Source organism: Perissodus microlepis, chromosome 17 (genome assembly GCF_051167445.1).
Source record: "Perissodus microlepis isolate ML-2025 ecotype Zambia chromosome 17, ASM5116744v1, whole genome shotgun sequence".
Taxonomy (NCBI): Eukaryota; Metazoa; Chordata; class Actinopteri; order Cichliformes; family Cichlidae; genus Perissodus; species Perissodus microlepis.
Window position 1 is genome coordinate 11,389,140 of NC_140477.1, and position 23,734 is coordinate 11,412,873.

At 37.9% G+C, this 23,734-nt stretch overlaps 1 protein-coding gene across 1 annotated transcript in view; it reads left to right on the top strand.

Moving 5' to 3' along the window:
- Window positions 1-23,734, top strand: part of col7a1l (collagen type VII alpha 1-like) — a 72,387-nt gene that overhangs the window by 23,199 nt on the left and 25,454 nt on the right. Inside the window, exons 21-74 of the mRNA XM_084910364.1 lie at window positions 108-398; window positions 494-633; window positions 1,056-1,179; window positions 1,605-1,748; window positions 1,853-2,040; window positions 3,358-3,438; window positions 3,535-3,552; window positions 3,648-3,671; window positions 3,841-3,906; window positions 4,399-4,479; window positions 4,966-4,992; window positions 5,095-5,139; window positions 5,259-5,333; window positions 5,453-5,548; window positions 5,752-5,778; window positions 5,963-6,016; window positions 6,153-6,224; window positions 6,320-6,379; window positions 6,498-6,533; window positions 6,652-6,696; window positions 6,883-6,918; window positions 7,052-7,096; window positions 8,583-8,654; window positions 8,733-8,765; window positions 10,532-10,603; window positions 10,725-10,784; window positions 10,890-10,925; window positions 12,051-12,131; window positions 12,396-12,431; window positions 12,595-12,639; window positions 12,876-12,947; window positions 13,384-13,419; window positions 13,740-13,766; window positions 13,933-13,968; window positions 14,052-14,114; window positions 16,147-16,185; window positions 16,290-16,343; window positions 16,886-16,918; window positions 17,280-17,345; window positions 17,527-17,571; window positions 17,698-17,733; window positions 17,818-17,844; window positions 17,931-18,002; window positions 18,156-18,218; window positions 18,462-18,479; window positions 18,570-18,605; window positions 18,690-18,728; window positions 18,823-18,858; window positions 18,943-19,077; window positions 19,208-19,306; window positions 20,233-20,412; window positions 20,735-20,842; window positions 23,143-23,187; window positions 23,586-23,657. Coding sequence (XP_084766490.1) covers window positions 108-398; window positions 494-633; window positions 1,056-1,179; window positions 1,605-1,748; window positions 1,853-2,040; window positions 3,358-3,438; window positions 3,535-3,552; window positions 3,648-3,671; window positions 3,841-3,906; window positions 4,399-4,479; window positions 4,966-4,992; window positions 5,095-5,139; window positions 5,259-5,333; window positions 5,453-5,548; window positions 5,752-5,778; window positions 5,963-6,016; window positions 6,153-6,224; window positions 6,320-6,379; window positions 6,498-6,533; window positions 6,652-6,696; window positions 6,883-6,918; window positions 7,052-7,096; window positions 8,583-8,654; window positions 8,733-8,765; window positions 10,532-10,603; window positions 10,725-10,784; window positions 10,890-10,925; window positions 12,051-12,131; window positions 12,396-12,431; window positions 12,595-12,639; window positions 12,876-12,947; window positions 13,384-13,419; window positions 13,740-13,766; window positions 13,933-13,968; window positions 14,052-14,114; window positions 16,147-16,185; window positions 16,290-16,343; window positions 16,886-16,918; window positions 17,280-17,345; window positions 17,527-17,571; window positions 17,698-17,733; window positions 17,818-17,844; window positions 17,931-18,002; window positions 18,156-18,218; window positions 18,462-18,479; window positions 18,570-18,605; window positions 18,690-18,728; window positions 18,823-18,858; window positions 18,943-19,077; window positions 19,208-19,306; window positions 20,233-20,412; window positions 20,735-20,842; window positions 23,143-23,187; window positions 23,586-23,657 — 3,647 coding nt within the window. The remainder of the gene's footprint in view (window positions 1-107; window positions 399-493; window positions 634-1,055; window positions 1,180-1,604; window positions 1,749-1,852; window positions 2,041-3,357; window positions 3,439-3,534; window positions 3,553-3,647; window positions 3,672-3,840; window positions 3,907-4,398; window positions 4,480-4,965; window positions 4,993-5,094; window positions 5,140-5,258; window positions 5,334-5,452; window positions 5,549-5,751; window positions 5,779-5,962; window positions 6,017-6,152; window positions 6,225-6,319; window positions 6,380-6,497; window positions 6,534-6,651; window positions 6,697-6,882; window positions 6,919-7,051; window positions 7,097-8,582; window positions 8,655-8,732; window positions 8,766-10,531; window positions 10,604-10,724; window positions 10,785-10,889; window positions 10,926-12,050; window positions 12,132-12,395; window positions 12,432-12,594; window positions 12,640-12,875; window positions 12,948-13,383; window positions 13,420-13,739; window positions 13,767-13,932; window positions 13,969-14,051; window positions 14,115-16,146; window positions 16,186-16,289; window positions 16,344-16,885; window positions 16,919-17,279; window positions 17,346-17,526; window positions 17,572-17,697; window positions 17,734-17,817; window positions 17,845-17,930; window positions 18,003-18,155; window positions 18,219-18,461; window positions 18,480-18,569; window positions 18,606-18,689; window positions 18,729-18,822; window positions 18,859-18,942; window positions 19,078-19,207; window positions 19,307-20,232; window positions 20,413-20,734; window positions 20,843-23,142; window positions 23,188-23,585; window positions 23,658-23,734) is intronic.

Here is a 23,734-nt window from a genome sequence, read left to right on the forward strand (position 1 = left end):
GTTTTATTGCTTCCTTTGCAATCCCATTTGTTGTTCCAGCAAAGACTCTGTTTGACTCCAGAGACTTCAAGCATTTGATTTATTTGTTATGGTTCTGTGTATCACAGTGGGACCAGCTCGCCCAGCGTTAACAGTCCAGCCTGTGCCACCTACAGTGCCCCCCCATTCCCCACCTATCACTGGGGACTCCCAGACTGCCTCTATCATCAACACAACCACTGCTCAATCACCCATGAGGACCACCTGGCACCCTGATGTTGTGCTTCCAACTGAGTCCTTAACAACCAAGAAGCCCCACGTTCAGCCAAGTGTCACTGAGGGCAAGGCAGGAGCAGTCACGTCCTTTCGATTAACCACACTGAGTAGAGTGACAGAGAAAAAAACACCACCACAACCAGGTATTTTAGAGATTCTCTTATATTTTTTCCCTCATGCTAAATAATATGTAGCGTATTTTTTAGTTAGAACTGTTTTCTGTCCTGTTTCTGTCCAGTGTGCGGTAAGACCAAAGCGGATATAGTGTTCTTGGTGGATGAGTCGTCGAGCATTGGCACTGACAACTTCAGGAAGATGAAAGACTTCATATTTCGAGTGGCTACATACTTCCCCGTAATTGGTTCACAGGGCACGCAGGTTAGTTGCTCAGTAAAAACTTTTCTTTGTACTGTGCTGAAGATATAACTTTCAGGTGTTTAATTTTATCACTTTGGCTGTGAGTCTGTTTAGACAATTACAAATTGGACTCGATTACAGTTTTTGAGTCATAATAGCTGCCCGGAAGGTGAGTCTCATGTGCAGGCTTAGACCATTAGCAGTAACATAATGTGCTCTTCTCCACCAAATGGGCTGAATCAGACTCAAACATTGGCAGAAAGGAGACGCATGGCATAATGCCATTTTTTTGTCAGCCAAGGAGGCAAGCACAAGCAAATATATAGTTCTTATGATCTTCGTTTTCAAGAATGAAGTTTCATCACAGTCAGCTGTGATCTAAAAATCCTTTATATTGCTGTTATGATGATGTGCATTTTCTCACTCTCTCAATCTTCTTTCAGATAGCTGTGGTTCATTACAGCGATGAGCCTCGCATTGAATTCCGCCTTAATGACTTCAAAGACAGAAACTCTGTGCTCAGGGCTCTCAGAGCGCTGCGTTATGGAGGTGGCAACACCAAAACCGGTTGGTGATACTCACACAGATGTGCACCATGCTTTGTCTCAGTTTGCCAGCTGTCTTCAGTGGGCCAGGAGCCTCTTTTACTATATTCTGTATTGAAAACCGTAGCCTTTTTAACAGGTGTCACACTGTTCTGTTACCAAAAGCCTGCACACTGACTGCTGACGTAGTTAGTGTCATATGAGATGATCTTTTATTGTGCATGGGCAAATTGAATTTTGTGTAAAAAAAAAAAGAAAGAAAAGTTGTTGAATCAGTGAGATGATACAATAATTCATATGGTCCAAGACCACAAATAATAACATGGCTGAAGAATCTCATTACAGTGCTGGAAAACTAGCAAAAATAATCTACCAGAATTTAACCAAAAGTCATATTACTTCCTCTTAAAACTTATTTTTTGTTGTTTTTGTTCTTTTGTTCCTCAGGAAAAGGCATCAGCTATGTTCTGCAAGAACTGTTCCAGGAGGCTCATGGGATGAGGCAGGATGTACCCCATGTTCTGGTTTTGTTTACAGATGGCAAGGCCCAAGACAATGTGGTGCCACCCTCCAGAATTGCCCGCGCCTTGGGTGAGTTATAATATAAACTGTTCAAAACACGTGAACGGATTTTTCACTCATTAAAAGTTTAAACTAAAATATTCAGTTATCATGTTATGATTGTGTCTCTGTAGGGGTCAGCGTCCTGGCAGTTGGAGTTTCGAATGCAGATCGTGAAGAACTGAATAAAATTGCGGCTCCCACCAGCTACAAAAACATCTTCTATTCACCAACTTTTGATGATTTTCCCTCCGTGGAGAGAGAATTTATCAAAAGCCTCTGTAGTGACGAACTCGTCACAGAGTTCAAACTACAAGATGAGGTGAGTTAAAAAAAATAAGGCAAAGGTATTGCTTGTCTGTCTGTAAGGAACTCAAACAAATAAATGACTGTAAATGAAGGAAATCTTTGTTCATAAGCGATACATACACGTATGTGTTGTAGGAGATTTTGTTGTATTGGGACAGCTTTTATACTGTGCCTGTAAAGTGAACATACTTGCACGTGTAGGTGGATCTTCTAAAACACCTGTGGAGCTGATTATTTGTGTCTAATGACCATGTATTACACAGAGGTGCATCCAGTTCATTTTAAATTTGCACACAAAGGATCTGCAGGCGAGAAAACGTCACCATTCTTTACTTGACGTCAGACGTGACTGCAGACTCAGCCCATTTCTGATGATGTGTTTTGAGAGGCTGTTTTTTCATAAAAGACAATAGACCTGTCCACATAGATCCTCAGCAGTTGGCTCCACTGTCCCCCGTCTTCACACACCTTGATAATAAATAAAGCCTCTGGGAATGCTGCTGATTTGAGCTTCGCATTCAATAATGAAACTGAAACTTTTTTTCTAAAATTGAGCAGGTGTGGTAGAAACGTCATAGATTTCCTGGTGCAATCAGTAGGAAAAAACGGAGCTCTGCAGTGTTCAAGCAGTTGATTTTTTTCCTTTTGTTGTTTGCTTGTTGTCGGGCCAGCACCTGCCCCTCTTTTGGTGTGGATGTACATGTATTTTTCTTGTTCATATCCGGAGGACATAAGCAATCTTGCGGTGTGGTAGCCAGAGAACAATCAACTGCACATTGTAAGGAAAAAAATAAGCAGGTGATTTTTGATTTTAGAAGAAAGGAGGCAAAGACAGACACACCTGTTTTTTGTTTTTTTTTGAGGTGCAGCAGATAAACAGTTTCAGATTTCTCTGATATCACAGATAGAACTTTCCAAGTCACTAAGTCACTTATAGCGACGAGCATAAAAAAGTGTCCTAACTGGAAAATTCAGCAACTGGTACTACATGTGGTGCCTCTGCTGCTTAACCAATTAACTTTGAAGTTTCTTTCTTCAGGCCACAAGACTACACGTGTGAAGCTCTGAGATCCCCCCCCCCCCCTTCACTGCAAACAGTAGCTTTACTTTTATGACTCAAATAGTGAATAATTCATTCAGAATTTTTGGTAGCACAAACAGACTACATCTCAAATTTGTTATACAACCTTGTGTTGCATAATAAGAATTCAAATTAATCTTGAAGAGCAAATTCAAAGAAGCTTTGTAGTGAGCCTTCTCTGCTTCTGTAGTCTACTTAAAAGTCAGTTGAATAGTTTGTAATGCATTCATTTTTTTTTTTCATTTTCAGGGTGCTCAGCTAGACACCCCCACTGATGACCCAGAGGAGATGCTTAAGCCAGAGGGTCCATGCCTAACTCAGTGCATGAAGGTTTGTTTGATTCTTTCTCCCGCAAAGTTATAATCGTGAGTTTTTAAACCTTGTTATTCTGCAGTGATTAATCATGTGAATTTTCTGTTTTCTCAGGGCCAAAAAGGGGAAAAGGTGAGTTATTTGACTCAGACAAAACTGATGCATTTTTTCCTGTAACATTTCATAAACTTATTTCTTTATTTTTTGATTATCTTTTATTCTTTCAGGGAGACAGTTTGGGTCTTGGTCTGGTATGTTTGTCCTTACTTTATGGCGCCTTTTAAATAATACGCTTAAACTTTATTCTCCCTTCTATTCAGTTTTTCACTGCCCCCGCTTCTGCCTTGTATATTCAGATACACTTTTTTACTTATCATCAACCAAACCTTTAAAAAATAACAATTATTAATGTTGTTGTAGAGATTCAGACAAAGCCCTGGAGAGTTTGATCCTTTCACATCTTCAAAAGGAGAAAAAGGAGAAAGGGTAAGCATCAGCACATACAGCATATGTTAATTGTATGTGCATGAATATATGTACATAAATAATAATAAGGTTGTTTGTGCACATTACACATAAATGCCTTAGTTATTATTTGTTGTCTTCAACATCTGCCCTTTATAACCTTATACTAGCACATGCAGTATGAGTGACAAAAAGTAAAATAGTTATAGCAACAAGAGTTGCATGTAAACAAAAACATGAATTAAGATGTTTGTAGAGCATTTCAGCTTCAAAAGTATGTGAAAATAAGAGTTCAAGACCTCATCTTTTAAACCATTTGCATTAAATTAGTTCCCGTGTACTGTCCTCTTTGAATTAAGTATATACAATTAGTGTTATGTTTAAATGCTGTATCGAAACCACTAACAGTGCAGTAGTATTTGTGTGCCTCTGCAATTTGTTATTTAATATTTATTTATTTTTTTTATTAATATTTTTATTTTCAGGACTGACTGTAATGTCTTAATTTGACAGGGACTTCCTGGAACTGACGGTGTTCCTGGTTTGCCAGGTCGCCCAGGAAGAACTGGACCACCAGGTTCTGCTGGCCAACGGGTACCTAAAGTCATATGAAAATGATTTTACAGCAGTGTAAGCAGTCCTGTGCATAGAGTGTATGCACAGCTCTCTTGAGGTCCAAGCATTTCAGTCAGGTTGTGGTCTGAACTTCGAAAGGACCATTGCAACACCTTGATTATTTCCTTGTTCAGCCATGCGGCTGTACATTTACGTGTTTCCTTGAGGTCATTGTCCTGTTGCATGACACAGTTTGGGCCAAGCTTTGTCTGTTGGAGAGATGGCCTCACATTTGATCTACTTATTGCAAGGAGCAAAGTTATCCCTCCTCCACCACCGTGCTTGATAGTTGGCACGAGGTGTTTGTGCTGATATGCTGTGTTTAATTTGTGGTGCAGTGTGTCATAGGTCTGCATATAGTGCTACAACAACTTTCCTTTTCTCACGCTTGTATATCCATAAAGAACAGAATGTCACACTGATCTGATCTGAACCTGAAAATATGATTACTTTTTAAATTTCCAGGGCCCTACAGGTGTTCCAGGTGACATGGTGAGAACAAAATATCTGTAAAAAAAATATAGATTGATGAATTGTGTCATCTATATTCTTTGGAGACTGTAAAGGATTTTTGAAACAGTCTTTTCATGGTAGGGTCCACCTGGGCTCCCTGGTCCAAAGGGACAGAGAGGAGAAAGAGTAAGTCTAATCCATGCATTTAATTTTGCTTTCTATTTATGAGACAGCTGTTTATGTACTTTTAAGATTTGTATGCTGCAACAACAATGAACAGAGTCTTTTTTTTGCCTTCCTCTCAGGGAGAGCCGGGATACGTCATAGCTGGTACAGATGCAAATTTTGTGCCCGGACGAAAAGGAGAGCCAGGCTCCTCAGTGAGTTTTCGAGAAGGCAAAAAAAAAAAAGATTACCCCAAAAAACAAACAAATAAACAAGTAGTTTTTGAAAGGTAATCTTTAAGGCATTTTAAGATACTTTTAACTGCATGTTACAGGGTCCCCTAGGACCTCCCGGTCTTCCAGGGGTCAATGGAGCTCCAGGTCTGCCTGGTCAGCCAGGATCACCGGGGCCACCAGGAATAGCTGTCAAGGTAACGTAAATTCAAGGGAAGCAAAGAAAAAAAAGGGCATTGTAATTACACCCCACCTTTTTTTTAATTCATGATGTTTTATAATGCCTGTCACTGCACATCATATAATGTCAAGACAGCTTGGAGTATTTAGTATGAAGAGTCACAAAGATGTTTTGACAGCACAGTCCAACAAAGCTGCTTCTACTGTTTGCACTTCGCAGGGAGATCCCGGAGAGCCGGGTACAAAAGTAAGTATGAAGGCTGTCTTCTTGTCGTTTTATACATTTGCTCAAAAAAAAAATGAATCCCTACTTTTAATTTACTTTCATAAATGTTGTATATCAGCCTATTTTCAAACCGCTCGGTTATTTTGCTATATAATATGTCTTGTTGTGTTTGCATATCTTATAATATTTCATTTATTTTTGAAAGGGCTTACGTGGGAAGCAGGGCGTGAAAGGAGACAAAGGAGAGCCGGGAAAAGATGTAAGCACATAGCTGATAAAATTATAGTGTTCTGGCAGCTTAGTTAAGAAAAAAATAAAACAGAATTTGAGATTGACGTTTCTGTGCCTGCTTTGTCTCTCACATTGCAAACTGACACTTGTGCAAACTGCTGCAGGGCATTGCAGGTTTGCCTGGTCCCATTGGTGTTGATGGGGGACCAGGACTGCCAGGCCAGAAAGGAGAAAAGGTAATTTTGAATTACAGCTTTTGTGCTTATAAAGACCCTAAGTGCATAATTACTAAAAATACTTTATTGTTTGTAATATTTATTTTTTCTTGCAGGGTGAGGAGGGAGTTGGCATACAAGGTGTTCAAGGTCCTCATGGAGAGAAAGGAGAGAAGGTACCTTACAGCAGACATGAAGGACACAGAGTTTAGTCATCAGCTTGACTTTGGAGAATAGTCTGCACTGCATTAAAGACTGGATTATTTGTGTGTTTGTTTTACTTTTGTCATGCAGGGAGATATTGGATTAGCAGGACCAGTTGGCCCAAAGGTACCAAAATATACATTTTTAAACTCAGATTTTTGCTAATATCCTAAAGTAATCTAAACCCCCCTTATTGTTAAAACTTTATTGTGGGTTCACATGTTTCTTCACTTTGTCTTTTAAGGGTGAGCGTGGAGAGCAGGGCATCCAGGGAATCATTGGACCTCGGGTGTGCACTTTATCACCAACTGAATAGTCACATATGACTACCCTGCATGTTTTATACTTAAATGCATATAAATGAATTGCACTTCCTTCTAATAAAATGAAGCAAATTTATCACAGATAAAAGTGAAGACTGCATAACAATCATTGATGAATTAATTTAAAGCAAGTGATTTATTTATACCTGCAGGGGAAAAAGGGAATGAAAGGGGAGCCAGGAGACAAGGTGAGTTCATTCACATATAAATTCTTTCTGCTTTACAATTATCATGCATGTGAATGTGAAGATTCATTTTAGATTAACAAGAATAAGGCTGCTTACAAAAAAAGTGTGCGTTAACATTTTCTTTCTTCTTTAGGGAGACCAAGGAGAGGTGGGACCAATAGGACCACAAGGACCCCCAGTGAGTGAGGATTGCATCTTATACAATGTGGCATAAGATTTATTAGTAATAATGATAATAATAATAATAAAAGTTTAATTATACAACGCTTTTCAAAACACAGTCACAGTTTAAAGATAAATAAATACAGTCCAACATACAGACACATAGTGACACATTCATTTCAACAGACACACTTTCATACACACAAAAAAATATAAACTGCAGCCCATAATAATTGCAGAAAGCTAACTTATAGAAAACTAAGAAAGGCTTTTCTGAAACCTCATTAGTGTGATTGGCTCTTGTTTTAAGGTAAGAGCATGGAACAATTAAGAGACCTCGATGAGATGATCTACAAAGTGATAAGTTGGGCAGACACATATATAGTTTATGTCAGAGATCTAAAAGTTTAAAGGTTTTAAGAGCTTTAAAAGAAAAGAGAAAATCCTTATTGTCTGACAAAGACTGAATTATCCTGCTACTACTTTTGGAGGAGTATGGATGAGACTTTCAAACCTAAGAACACTGCACCAACTTTCAAGCATGGTGGTAGCAGCATCATGCTCTGGGGTTGTTTTGTTGCCAGTGGTGCTGGTATATTGCACAAGTAATGGAATAATAAACAAGGACTGTCTCCAAACACAAACACTGTAGTGGCCTTTCCAAAGTCCCGACCTCAACCCTTTTGAAAATTTGTAGACTATGCTTAGTCAGGAAATGCCAGAAAATCAACCAGTTTAAATGAATCCTACAAATTCTGCCAAGAGGACCCCAGCCAGAATTATCCTGGCGGGATTTCAGTTGTCGATGGCTACCTAAAGCATCCCGTCAAACTGCAACTTGCTGAGACACATTTAGCCAAATATCAGTATATTAGAATATGCATATATTTGAACCTGTATGTATACCTTCGACTCTGTGGGGATTAGAGAAGATCGAAATAAATTGGAACAGATGTTAAAAGAATTTATCAAAAGCTATAAAGAAATATAAAAAACAAGGGAGGGGCAAATGCAGTGTTTTTATTTTGCACCAGCTCTGAAAACTGAAAGACTAGCTTTAAACCTATTAATAACTTTTGCTAATGTCTCCAAGCAGACATTTAGATTGATGAATGAACAAATGAGGAAGTCATTTTGTTCTGGGTTTGGAAGATTACACTCTATCAGAGATGGTTATGATTGCATACATCCACGAGCCAAATTGTCAAACCTCAGTGGGTATGTTTTGCAAATGGGTCGTTTTTTTCTGCTTCAGTGATTTTTAATTTGAAGCAGCATAATCTTTTGGAAGAGATTGCTACCGGAAAAACTGTCATCATGAGGGCCATCTTCCTGTGTTTTGTAATACGCTTTGTAGTCATTCAACAAGATTAGTTTTTATGATAAAAAGAAGAAATTGGTTTTGATTAGTTGGGAACAAAAATAAACAGCTTTTATCAGAGAGGCTTGGAGTTAACGGTCAAAACGTAAGTGGCACTGACAGTTCACCTTCACATTTCTAGGGGCCGGCAGGACCGATGGGATTAAAGGGAGATGAAGGTCCAAGAGGACCTGCTGGAGACCCGGCGAAGGGTGTAAGAAAACCATTTCATATATTTCAACCTAGTATATAGAGGCTTTGCTATTAAACTGTCTTTTCCCTGTCACAACAGGTAATTGGTCCAGCTGGGAAAAAGGGGGCCAGGGTAAGTTACCAGTGTGTGAGCTTTTTCCAGAACTTTTGCTGATCTGTTTCTATTTTCACCACTGATTTTTCCAATCAGTGTATACTACATCAACATTCTTCCAAAACATTGTTTTCAGCTTAATTACAGACTTCAAATATGTCAAATAACCTTAAATGTCCTTGAAGAAATGCTTAACCTGTTGGGCTCTGAGGAAGGAGGTGATGGATATTCCAGCTGTCATAGGACATCAAGTGTATGGTCTGGATAGTTTTCAAGTCAATCATCGGGCACTATATATTCTTAATTACATAAGGAAAAATTAAGAAAGGTGTTTTTAAAGTCACAGCATCCATAATCTACACCTTTATCATATGAGATCCCCCCATAGTGTTACTAACCAGCCTTTCCAGGCAATTCCTTTTACAGTGTGACTGGCTGACATCTGAAAAGGGAAACTGGTGTCTTTCTCACCATCTACCATATGCTAACTTCAGCCTACCTGATCAAAAGCTGTGGGATATAGAGCACACAAAAGAGAAAAAGCATGTCACCAGCAGTCGGTGCAGCTAGCTACCTGTATAATTCCATCTCAGCCTGCATTTTTGCCATCTTCTTATACATGTTTCACATTCAGGCAGGCACCTGGCTGGTAATTGGATGAACCCTGCGTCTCATTACACTTAAAGAAAAAGTTGCATGTTGGTGGAACTACAGTCATCAAGGAGCAGACGCCAACATTTTGGGGGTTCATTCATTACCTACACTTAGCATCTTACTTTTAGTAAAATCAGACAGTTTTTGTCTGTTTGATTTGAAATACTCGTTCCTTCCTGAGACATTTTTGGACAGTCCAGGGGTTAGCTGGCTAGCAGGATTTTAACAATCCTTTATAGATTTAGAATTCTGAGTTTGAGCTAATAAATTCTGGACAGTGGTACAGGATCCCTTTTTGTAAGCATAACCTCTATAAACTTTCATTTGTCCCTCTGTCAGTTTAACAGACACAGATCAGCAATAGGGAGGCTGTGATATAGATTAGCTTTCTTTTAATTAGATCTATGCTTACTAGTTACTAATGGTTGTGGTTTTTGATGTACCCGTCACCTATTCCAGGGTTGTTTTTCTTTTATGGGAAACAATGAAGTAATCATACTAGTTGCTAACCACGTGTTTCAAACCTGTGAGATAATAACAGATAAGAACCTAATATAGAAGTCATGCTGTGGTAGTTGCAGTCAGCTGTGAAACCTGGATGATTTAATTTTGTTCTTTTTCAGCTGCGTACAAAGAGACTTTGCAAACTCTGTGTAAAGTGCAATTATAACAACTTTTTCTGTTGGTACGAGCTGCTCGTCTGCAGTTAAGGCATTTAAGATTAAAATAAGGACATTACTATTAGTTCCAGGTAAAGGTTTTATCATTGAGTAAAAGGATTTAAACTACTGAAACTATGGGTGCTGTAACACCTTTTTTAATTTCTTCTCAACCAGACTAAGCTGTGTGCACGTATTTATCTTAAGTGGGTTAAAATAAATCAGCCAGAGGTGAGTAATTGAAAACATTGTTAATTAATTGGTGTATTTTTGCAGACTCAATCTCATGGACCTGCTTATCAAACACAATTAAAAATTTTCTCTCATTAGCTTTTTCAGGGAGACTGAATGCTCTGTTGGATGGCACATAATTAATGACAGTCCACAGGGTCCATTTAGAGTGGAGAGAGGTTTAGCCTTCTCTTATCAATTGATGTACATGTGCTCATGTATGTGCATGTGTTCTCTCAGGGGGACATCGGTCCAGTTGGTTCCACAGGCCCTCAGGGAATAAAGGGAGAACAAGGAGACAAGGGAGAAAAGGTTGTTATGGAGAGATATTGTCCATCATGGTCATTTCAATTTTATTATTGCAGGATTAGAGCAAATAGAATAACTGAATATCATTTTATGGTACGGTTATGGTTTGTTTTGATATGTGCAGGGTAGTCCTGGTTTTGGGATTCCAGGACAGCAGGGGCAAAAGGGAGAAAATGGAGAAAGGGTGAGTCATTTGATTCTTTAACTCTGTTGCCATCCTGGAATCATAAAGCAGGAAATTGCTGTGTGTTGTTGTTGTTAGATGTTTTATTAGTTTCATTGTTTACAGGGAAATGTTGGTTTATCAGGAAAACCAGGACAAAAGGTGAGTCATCACTGGTTACATTAAGTTCTTCTCATGAATTATTTTTTCTGTAAACAATGGGTCAAAATAATACATGCAAGGTGAAAACAAGCAGTAGTATTCAAGAACACATAGACTATAAACACATACATTAATTTTGTATTTTTGGATTGACACCTTTGCTTAATTTTAGTTTTTCTTCTATACTTTTTCACTAATTTCCAGTAATAGGAGGCAGATGTGAAAAAAAAAATCTACACAATCATTCTATGCAGTCTGCTGCATTTGGGAAATTTGCACAGTACGTTGCTACAAGTGAAAACAGAGGTTTTGTTGGTGGGCTATTCAGTGTCATGTAGGGGTCTACCTGAAATTATGTATGATTTGTTGCGTTTATCCATGATCTTTCTTTTGTGAGCGCTTCGCAACACCTGGCTTTTCCACATGCTTAACAAGTGTTTGGCAAATCTTGCCAGATAAATCCATGCCTAGGCAAAACTTCATAGGAGCTAAGGGTAGACATAAACATAGACAAGGCATAGACATGATAAAAATATTTTTTTATGGCCAAAAATTCTTTTTGGTTTTAGAAGTTTACTAAATGTTAACTTCATTTAAAGTTTAAAACACTTAATTGAACCACTTGAATAACGATTGAATTTCGCCATATTGCTAAACAGAGCAAAACAGTACAATAGTACTCATAGGGTGACTTTACAGGTGATTTACAAACATTGTGCTCCTTTTCTAAACACAGTTAGTTAATTTCATTATCAAGTACAAAAAATGGGCTAAATATGATCTCAATATCGGTGCAATTCTCAGCAAATTGTGTGTTGCAAATCAATTTGTGTACTGATTTAAATATGCTTCTACTTATATTTTACGACTTGAGAAAGGAACTCCCAGAAATGGAGCAGGATCACTTCCAAAAGTCAGCCCACCTCTTAGATGCAATCTTGCCACTTTTGTAAATACAGACAATACTTTTTTTTAAAAAACCAAAACCCAATTTGAGCTGGCCGTTAATATGTTGTACAATTCTACAACAGATTTGTATTAAACAATTAAAAACCCCAATTATTTATTTTTAAAGCATACATTTTTTTGCTGACATTGTAAATCAGAGGTCATGTCTTTGCTCAGGGGAAAGATGGCTCTAAAGGTGAAAAAGGGAGCATTGGATTACCTGGCAATCCTGGAGAACCGGGATTAAGAGGTAAAGATGTAAGTAAATCCTGAGTGGCCGTTACAGCAACTATGAGTTTTGTTTGTATGGTAGGTACAGTGGAGTTCAGATTTAATTTGATAAACAGGTTCATTCAGAAACAATGGTGTCAGAAAAATGCTCACAGTGTGAAAAATTTAACTAATGGACCAGAAAAAATGTAATTATTTTATCTCCCTTTTGTTCACACGTATATTGTGAATGTTAGCACATTTGGCTAAATATTTCCTACTGCTTAGATTTATTGTTTACTTTGTGTGTAGGGTGCACCTGGAGCTAAAGTAGAACCGGGAATGAAGGTAAAGTCTATTTGTTTGTTACGTGACTGTTTTGTTGACCAGCGCTTGGACTTTTAAACATGTTGCTTTTGAAGATTGTTATTTTTAAAATGATTTAACATCCCTATAATCATCCCCAGCGTCACATATTACCTCCACGGAGTCATTTAATTTGTTTTCGCAGGGTGAACAAGGACCAGCTGGAGAGCCTGGTGAAAGAGGAATCAGGGTATTTGTTCAACAGTTGTATAGTTCAAATAAGAAAAAAGGAAAAACAATACTTCCCACAAAATTTAGAAAGTAACTTCAAAATGTATTTTGACAAAATCTGAAAATGCGACAAATCAGTATGTAGTATACCGAATATGTAGTTACAGTGCTGGCCAGGCTTTAAATCTGACAATTTTATTTGTGAAACATGAGTCAAGGGCTAAATTCTTCCATTTCTTTCTACTTGTTGATCAGGGTCCATTGGGATTACCAGGAAAACCAGGTGACACTGGAGAAAAAGGTGACCCTGGCAAGCCTGGCCCACCTGTAAGTTCTTTGCCATGATAATTAAACTTCAGTCAGCACAACTGTGGTCAAAAGAAGATTGTTGTTTGAAGCTGTCTTACATTACTCATTAATTGAGAAACAGCATTAAAAGGAAGAGCTGAGGTAAAGGTGGGTTGCAAAGGGGCTTGGGGGTATGCAGCAGCTGTGCTCCTGCTGAAGCAGCTGAAACACTTCACTGTGTAGAAGGTGGTGAACTGAACCAGCTGATCTGGGTTTGACTTTGTGGCCTTCCTGAGTTAATGCTATGCTTTATTAAATGTACACTTTTAAGAAGATCCACTTATAGGATCCTCATCTTTCTGCTTAGTATGTGTGTACAGATCAGTAGCTTTATACTGTACTATAACTAACTGTAATAATTCAACTGAAATTGCAAAACTTTAACATTACGTGAGATTTCTTTTCTGTTTTGAAGGGTCCCGATGGCAAAAAAGGTGACAAAGGAGAGGCGGTAAGTTTGTATCCACCATCTCTCCCTCCCTCTCTCTCATCAGTGAACATGTTTGGTTTTTTTCTCCTGGCTGCCTGCCTTTTGATTATTCTTCTGTGTCAGTCACTGTTTCATATCTTCTCAATCTGCTATCCTCCTGTGTCATTCCCTTTTGATAAGTTGAGTAATTAACTTTGTTTTTTGTGTGTTTGCCATCCTTCATTGCACCAAACTATTTTTCCTTTGTCTTGCAAATATTGAATTTGTTTAGAACTATGACGTTGTAGATTTTAACTGTGTTTTGTCTGTCTTCTTTTCATTGTGCTGTCATCGTCATAAAGGGAAAGCCTGGACCTCCGGGAACACAAGTAAACAAATCTCTATAATTACTTGATCAGTTCAACCATGTTTGACAGAGGCGCTTGTTAAAGCACAGCTTGTAAAAAGCCTCATTCCTCCATGAGACCTTATGTCTGTTTCCAATCAACTGAAACTGTGTTTGTTAACAATTTAACTGTCATTTTATTCAATCAGACTGGTTCAGACAACATACTGACCAGAGTAATTAAGGTAATTTGAAGAATAGCACATTGCAACTTTAAATTCATTCAGTTAAGGAAGAATTAAAGGTTTTTCCCTTTCCTTCTTATCAGGGCGATCCTGGAGAGCCAGGTCAGCCAGGTTTGCGAGGAGAAATGGGCCCGCCTGGGCCACAAGTGAGTATTTTCACCATATGAAGTAACCAACAGGATGTGATACGCAGTGCAGTGAGAAAGTCTTTTCCCCTTCCTGTTTTCTTAATGTTTGCATATTTGTCACGTTAACATGTTACAAATCATCAAACCAATTTTAATATAAGATAACCTGAGTAAAAACAATTCTGTTTTTAAAAGACGATGTTTTTTTATCAAGGGGAAAAAAAGCTATCCGAACCTATATGAAAAAGTTAACTGCCCCCACATTTTTTGAACATTGAGTTCAGTTTCACTAGCCACGCCCAGGAGCTCAAAAATCACGCCATGACAACAAACGAAGAGAAACAGGATCACTGACATCTATCGGTCGGGAAAGCCATTTTTAAGTGTTTGGTACTCAAGTGAACCACAATGAGAACCATTATCCACAAATGGAGAAAACTTGTAACAGTGGTGAATGTTGTGGCGAATCCACTTGGCCAAAAAAATGGATCGGACATCAATTGTAGAGTCTTTATATAAGGCTTCAAAAAGGGTAATGTACAACAAATAAACTGCTTGACATCAGAGCAACATATAATAGCTTCCCGAAAACTTTCCTTTTGCTAGCTAAACCCAGAGTAACTTTTGTCTACCACAAAGGATTCTGGGAAACGCAGTTTTCTAATGAAAATACCTGTTAAATGCTCCCTTTTAGCAGAAAATTAAATCTAGAATTAACAGCTCACACTAAACATGTGACTAACACTTAAATCACTTACAAAATAACCAAAATGTTGTTATCAAACAATAAACTGCAATAAAGTTACAACAGTGAACCTTCACATGAGTGGCTGGAAACTCAAAATGAAGCCAAGAGCCCATCAACAACTCATCCAGGAGATCACAACTGAACCCAGAACAACTAAAGAGCTGCGGCCTTTGCTTGTCTCAGTTAAAGTTCACGATTCAGTACCAAAAAGAGGACAAAGTCTCGTCTCACATTTGCCAAAAATGTGAGATATTACATTTTTGTAAAATGTAAATATAAATGTAAATATTACCCGATGAGACTAAAGCAGAACCTTTTGGAAGGTTTGAGTACTTTTACATCTGTTGTAAAATCTCACATTAAAGTAACACAGCCGTTCATTAAAAACAACCAACCGACAAACACACCAACAACAAAAATGATGGTGGTAGTGATGGTTAACAGCTGTTTTGCTACTTAAGGACCTGGACGCCTTGCTGTAACTGATGGAGCCGTGAATTCTGAGCCCAGAAAACCCTAAAGGAGAATGTCCAACCATCAGTTAACTCCCTGAAGCTAAAACACGAGGTTTTGCAGTGGCCAAGTCAAAATCTGGGAATAATCAGAACACTTTGACATTATCCTTGAAATGCATTGTGCCTTTCCTGCTTGAAAATCCTAAAATCTAACTGAATTAAAACAACTGTGGAAAGAAGAGTGGACCAAACTTTCCTTCACAGCGACGTGAAACAGTCATTGCCAGTTACGTCAAACTCTTGATCACAGTTCTTGCTTCTAATGTTGGCATAACCAACATTTCTTCATTGGTTTTAGAGGAAACAACTTTTTGACATAGGGCCAGGTTGGTTTGGATAACTTTTTGGATCTGTTTTTAATAATCGTTTAATAACTGCATTATGTATTTACTGGGGTTGTTTTTGTCTAATATTAACATTTGTTTGATGATCTGAAACATGAAAGTGTGGCAGATATGCAAAAAAGAAGAAACCAGGAAGAGGGCAGTATACAGCACTATATCATTCATGCTAATCACCGTTAATTCTGTTTTTTGTACTTATTATTATTTTTTAGAAGTACTAAGCAGCCATTAATTTATGGACAGCCAAAAATTAAGTCCATTAACTTTTACCTTTCAGGACACAAAACTGATCATTAATATAACCTGGTTAATCTGTTTAAAGGGGCATCCACACAGAAAGTGATCCTAAATTCATTTACGCTATTCTTATCTATTTCTTTTTTTAAATCAAAAGTAATATATTTTTCTTGAATGTCTTGAAACATCGTAATGTGTCTGTCCAGGGTCCAGAGGGGAAACCTGGATTACCAGGACAGTCTTTGGTATGCATGTGCATAAATCTAAATTGCACTTACTGTGGTTCTGTTTTTGTTTTTTTTTTTGTTTAATTACAAAGGTGTGTTTAATGTAACTGTTTGCCTTGCAGGGTGATTCTGGAAGAGATGGATTAGATGGCTTACCAGGAAAACCAGGAATGAAGGTTATAAAAATGCACAGTATTAAATAGTTTTATTGAAATTGCACATTCAAATATTTTGAAAATTTCCATGTAAATGGCATCACGTGCACTATATTGACAAAAAGTATTGGGCCACAGATCTTCATCTCTGAAATGAGATCTTTTCATTCCCACTGCCACCAAGCCATGCCATATGCCTTTACAAAACTCGGTGTTTTCCTGTAGCAGGGTCTCATTATTGCTGCAGGGCAGTTTTGGAAATTTCTTTAAATAGTATCATTGCAAACATCACGTAGACCATGTAAAGTTACAGAGCAGGGGTCATGGAGTGCCAAGGTGCATAGCGTCTAAAGGTCACCAATACTTAGCTGACTCAATAACTACTAAACTGCAAACCTCCTGTGGCATGAACAGCACAAAAACTGTGCGCCAGGAGCTTCATGACATGAGTTTCCATGGCAGAGCAGCACTTGTAGGTGTAATGTGTAAGTGGCCCAGTATATTTGTACATATAGGGTATGCATGTAAGAGTTTGCTCACAAGGTGTCTTATGGTAACCGTAGGGTGACCAGGGACAGAAAGGAGAGCCTGGTCCGGTGAGTGGATGAATTTTTATGGAACTTAAATTCATGTCATTACCGTATATGGTTTACTGCCCTATTAATATTAGCATAAAACAAGTTATCACTGAGTTACAGTGTATTATCTCACTTAACAAAAAAGAATAATGAAAAGAAAAGCTAAGATGCAGTCATGATTTTCAGTCTTTATGTTCCGTATATCAACTTTATGTGTGCTTATAGACACCTAAGCTTTTAGCATGTCAGCAGCTATTTTGCATTGCTGTGGTGTGTTTTACTGCCTCAGTGATAATTTGTCCAGTTTGTAATAACATTTGTCATTTTAATTTGCTGATATTTGCAAAAGGAGACTTTTTTTTTCTATGCTTGTAAACAGAAAGGAGAAAAAGGAGATCAAGGCCGGGTTGGGATTGCTGGGATGCCTGGCTTACCGGGGACTCCTGTGAGTTTCACTCCAGCAAACCATTATCATCCATTTTTTATACACTTTTAATCGTGACAGTCTTTAGTCATTCAAGGCAATATAACAAAATATATCCTTGCGTCAGGTGTGTAATTAGCGGGAGCCACATGTTTATCCACGATAATGATCAATCTCCTTTTTCATTTCCTCTTCTCTACAGGGGAGACCTGGCATTGATGGGAAGAGGGGCCTGCCAGGAAAAGATGTGAGAAACATTTGACAATTATACCACTTTGCTATTAGATATCACCTGGATTACTGTTTTATCCAATTTGCACATTTGTTTGCTGTTTTCTAGCTCTTTTTAGATGAAATTACTTTTTTCTCACAGGGAGAAAGAGGACTCAAAGGAGATGACGGCAAGAAGGTTCTTAGATTTGCTGCAGCAATCAAAACATTTATGAAGCTTTTATTCTCCATTTACTTGTGTTAACTTCACTCTTCATTTCAGGGGGACAAGGGAGATGCAGGTGCTGATGTAAGTGTATTCACATTTATGAAGGAAAACACAACTTAGTGATGAAGTTGAGGCTGTAACTGGAGGATGCTGTTTGTTTCTTTCAGGGTAAAGATGGTAGCAAGGGTGAACCAGGGCTTCCAGGTTTGCCTGGGAGGCAGGTGCTTGTCACTCCTGAGGTAAACATGATGTAAAATGACTTCATTTTTGGTGACTTGTTTAAGACTACTTCCTGTAATCACCATTGGTTTGACTAATTCCTCATTTATGCTGGGTGTTGATTCAGAAAAACATCACACAGTTTGACTTAATATCCATTTATCCCTTCTCAGGGTGCTACCATTGATGAAATCCGACAAGCATTCCCAATGCCAATGGGTCCTCCAGGACCTACTGTGAGTTTGATGCTTGCGCACATGTTTCTGCATATGTATAGCTTTCTAAAAAATGGCACATCATCTCTGCTGTTGCATGGCATAATTCACTTGTCGCCTGCATGAAATCTAAGTCATCATGCCGTGATGACTACAGTGCTTATTTTTATTGTGGGCTACAATGAGAACAGATATGGTGAGCTTGATGTCATGCATTGTAGATGCATGTTCAAATGTCCTGCTCCTCTGTTTCTGTGTGTTTAGGGTTCTCCAGGATTGAAGGTAAGGTGGTAATGGTGCTTATATTGAGGCTGAGTTCTTAAAATAAACCCTGAAATATAGCCTTGGTTGCTGATTTATCTTGTTTTGCAGGGTGATAAAGGAGAAAGAGGCCTGAAAGGAGAAAAGGTAATGCTCATTTGAGTTATACCTCAGAAACATGGGAATGGAAATTACATTATGCCGACTGCATTTATTTTCATGTTTCTGCAGGGTGACGCTGGAGCTCCAGGAAAATCTCTTGAGATGAAGGTTGAATAAAGGATATAATAATTTCTTCTGTGGCATACATGTTCTCATTTTACATTATTAAGTATCTGAACAATGTATTTTCACTCGACTTTAGGACATTGAGACAATGTTTGAAGCCTACGGTATAAAGGTGAGCTCTTTGCACCACATTGTATAAATATGCAGTAGTGTAATAAAAGTAGAGTTCAGCTGTCTAAATAAAAGCTTTTTTCAGCTTCCTTTGCTGAAGGCTTTGATTGACAGGTTGCTGCAGGATGGCATAGAGGAGCTGCTTCATGTGCTCAGCAACTCCAAGAAAACAAAAGAAAACACAGAAAGGCACAACTCCAACGTCATCACTGACTACACAGTACGTAGACTCAAAGAAGTGTCTGATGTTATTTTTAGACTGTATACTGCATGTTTACATTTCTTGTTTCCAATAGCTCAAACTTTTCAAAACGACTACTACTGCTATGCATTTTATTTTTTCTTGATAGAGTTCGGAGAAATTTGACGTCACCAGCAGACCTCTGTCAAAAGCAGACACTTTTGAGGACACTGATGTAGACGGCCAGCCTCCTGAATCTTTCTTGGTTGTACGTAACCTCAGCCTAGTCTTAAGAGAATGCTTAGGAACAATAATGAACCTATTAACCTACCACATATTTTAGTGGGTACACCTGTTCGACTTTTCGTTAACGCAAATATCTAATCAGCCAATCATATGGCAACAAAACACTGCATGTTCAAGATGATCTACTGAATTCAACATGAGCTTGATTTTGACAGGTACCACTCCTGTCAGCTAAGTATAGGAAACTGTAGTCTACAATTCTCATGGACTCACCACAATTGGAGAAGTGGAGGTTTGAAAAACACTGCCTGAGTCTTTCCTGTGATTTTTCTACTTTGACATTTGGATGATAGGGTCAAAATTTGATGTAAACTGCGTAAAAGCATGGATCCATCCTGTGTCTTCAGGTTGGTGGAGGTGTAATGGTGTGGGGAATATATTGTAGGCACACTTTAAGGCCCTTAGTACCAACTCAGCATTGTTTAAATGCACAGCCTACCTCAACATTGCTACTGACCCTTTATGACCATAATGTACCCATCTTCTGGTGGCTGATTCAAGGAAGATAACACATCATGCAACAAAGCTCAAATCATCTCACTGTAGCCTACAAATTTGCAGCAATTATGTGTTGTTATCATGTCAGTGTGGTCCAAAATCTCTGAGAACTGTTTGCAGCAGCTTGGCGAGTCCATGCTTCATCAAACAATGTACAGCTCATGTTCTGAATATTTATTGTTCTACTAACAGTCCTTGATATTTATTGTTTAAGGTTCTGTGTAATCTTGAGTTTTTCAGCCATCTCATACCTTTGTGCATTTGCATTTTATTTGAGCTCGTGTGGCTTTAAATGTTTTCACCATGATCCTGGAGAAATGAAACTGTGTTTGATATAGTTTATCACCAGTTGTCACTAATATGTATTTTTTTTTACTTCTCTCACTGAAGGACCCTTTAAATGAAACTGCAGAGGATCCAACTTTATGGACCGTCAACACGCTGAATGGAGAACCAGAGCATGACACGATTGAGACCAATTTAAAGGAGACAGTAGACAGTACTGAAACTTCCTTCAAAGTTAATCTGACTGTAGTCAATTCTACTTCCAATTATACAATGACCAATGAGGTAAGGCTGTCACATTTCATATTTAGGCACTTTTAGATGGAAGAAAGACGGAGTGTAAACTTTCAGTGCCATTTTTCTTTTTTATATTTTCTATTATTCCCTTTATTTAAAGAAATAAAATGCAAATAAACTTCACAATAATTCCTAAAAAAGTCATAAAAGTAATTAATATATATCTAACATTCACATAATATTTCATAAAATGCTTTGTAAACTCTAATGATGTACATGTTATACTTTGAAAATCTAAACAATCCTACATTACGAAATATTGGTGTTATTTATATTCAGATTGCATTTAAAGTTAAAATTTGTCTGTCAGATGTTTTCAGGGTTACCTCAATCTGTAATGGAGACTGTTCTCCTCACTCAGGAGGACTCACTGAAGAAGAATTCAGGACAAAAGAAGAAGAACAGGGAACGTGGGAAAGTAAAGCTACCATAACTGTCTTATTGAGGGTTGGGTTTTAGATAGAGGATGGAAAATGGGATACTTCTCCATCGGTTTACAATGAATGCATATTACCAAAGGACCATACAGGTGTTTGATGTTTTAGCTTATCTCTTCTACTTAGCATACACATCAGCTTTTACTAAATGGATGCTTCTGTTTTGATGTTTATGCTAATTTTAAGTGATTTGGACTCTCAGTTGTGATATTACTGCACAGTAATGTAGATTTGGGAAAGTGCACTTGTAGCACCAGTGAAACAGGAAATCTAAATATGGAAAATTCTTTAACGTTTACATTTTAGTGAGAATGATGTGAGTTTTATTCTTTAATTTTAAGGGCTGCACTAAGTTATGGTAACAAAGTTAAAGGCATGAAAGAAGTTAATGTGAGTCACGTCTAGGGTGCCACAAAAATACCTGAAAGCTGATATTTGTGTCTCTGTTATCAACTGATAATGTGTTCTTTAAATATGCATTGATTATAGTTTGAAGAATCCCTTAAAATATATTTGTCACTAGTGGTTAGTATACACTGCCCAGCCAAAATAAAGTTGCAAAGTCTAATATTTTGTTGGATCCACGTTTATCTTTGAAGATATTGTTTCGATAAGCTTATGCAGCGTTATGTGTTGTCGTACAGTGTTGCATTTATTTTTCTCTAAGATCTTGGATTCAGTCTTCCCCAGCACATCCCAGAAATTCTCAGTGGGGTTAAGTTCTTGACTCTGTGGTGGTCAGTTCATGTGTAAAATAATGTCTCATGTGCCCTGAGCCGCTCTTTAACAATCTGAGCCCGATGATTCCTGACACTGATATCTTAGAACAGCGGTTCCCAATCGTTTTTGTACCATCGACCAGTTTAACGCTGGACAATTTTTCTGTGGACTGTGAGACTTCATTAGCTAGCCAGTCGCTGTATATTATACCAAGCGAATGTGGAGGGTGTGAATCTCGCGATGTACCTCTTAATTGAAGTATGATTTTTAAAAGTCTCTTTCTTTCTTTTGTTTGGCATTCTGAGATCCCTCTGGTGACTCATCTTTGGCTCTTTCTTCCTGTTCAAAGAAGTTCTCCAGTGACATTTGTTTTTGGGGTCACTGGGTTTTCAGACTTTGTGATGCATGGAAAAAGAGTTAAGTGCAAGAGTAAGGTTTGGGTGAAAGTGTCATTATTTGGAAAAATAAAATACCCGAAACTCTATCCATCCATCCATCCATCCATCCATCCATTCATTCTCTTCCGCTTATAACTTTCAGGGTCACGAAGGGGGGGAGGAAGCCAGAGTACCGCAGAGAACCCACGCAAACATAGGGAGAACATGCAAACTCCAAACAGAAATACATTTTTAAACAAATTTATTCTTTCTTTGGAGCCCAGTGCAAAATAGTCCTCGGCCTGGTGATCTGGACCTCAGTTTTAGAATATCCCTGGGATAAGTTCATTCTTTCGGCACATAATGGTGGTCAACCATGATCTGACCAAGTGAAGCAACCCAAGGTCAAAAGGAAATGTTCTTACTTTGACTATGATTTGATTTCACCAATCGATCTCCAATTCTCTCACTGATCGCCATACGTCCTCGAAGATGATGGCACACCACTATCCTTTAATAATGTGTTAGTTAAGTTATTTTTAAAAGTTTCACCAGTCTCCTTAGTTGTTTTCTTTCTCAACGCAGGTCTTTTCCCCGACTATGGAAAATCATCATGTCTTCTGCTTTGACAACTCACTGCATCAGTTAGGGTTAAATAAACTCTTGCCATTCATCATATGAGCCTTAGTTTAATCCATGTTTTGCGGGGGAGGCAGAGTATATGTGTCTATATATATTTAAATCACATGCGTAGTGTATCATATTTTAAAATGCCAGATCTAGCAAATATGATTCAAATTAAAACTCATATTTGCAAATTACTATTTCATTAAATTTTATAAAAATTGTCACAAGGTTAAAAAAACACAAATTTTGAGTTTTCTAGTAATTATCTAATGGTTCAGTCTTTAAAGGGATATACACATAAATCAGATGGGCTGAAACATGTAAAACATCAGGTATGGTCCTATAAATACAATAAACAGCTCTAAACTGTTTGGTAAAACTAGATTTAATGGTTTTTAATCATCCTAATTTAATGGGATTTTTATTCATTTTTGATAAACATTAATTACTCATTTCCCTAAACTTATCAGCTGCAGTTTAGAACTTGATCATCAACAACTTCTGAAGTATGGGAAACCTTCATCTTTTCTCTCTCTGATTGTGAACTTCTTAACCAGGGCAAAGGAAATAAAGGACGACATAGGAGGCAGAGACAACGCTTGGTAAATGTCCTTGAACAACAGATCAGAATAAACCCAGAAACGTTTCTTCACTTCAGCCCCAACTATATTAAAATGCACCAACTAACATGGCTGTCTGACCTTGCAAAATACAAACATAACTTTATAAAAAAAAGATTTAATGAAACATAACCCTAAATTAAAACATAAAACATGAATATAAACACACTGAATGAACCATGTTTTGCACCCACAATATGCCTCATTTAACTAAAAGCATGCATTGATCCTAATGTCCATCTGCTTCTCACTGTAATATTAGCAGATTACATTTGCTTGCTCGTTGATGTCTTCCAGTTATTCCAGTTATTCACACGTGATAAATAATGCTGTGCCACAATTCCTTCCTGTAATAATTGCTATTTCTTTTTTATCCTAAGACAAGTGAAGAGGCCAGGCAAGATGAAGAAGACGAGTTTTATAACGGCGAGGATTACAGTTATGAATACGAGGTAGGCAGCTGCAATAATAAATCAGTAATTGATGCACCGTTGGAAGCTTAATTTTAATGTGATGTTGATGATGTGGG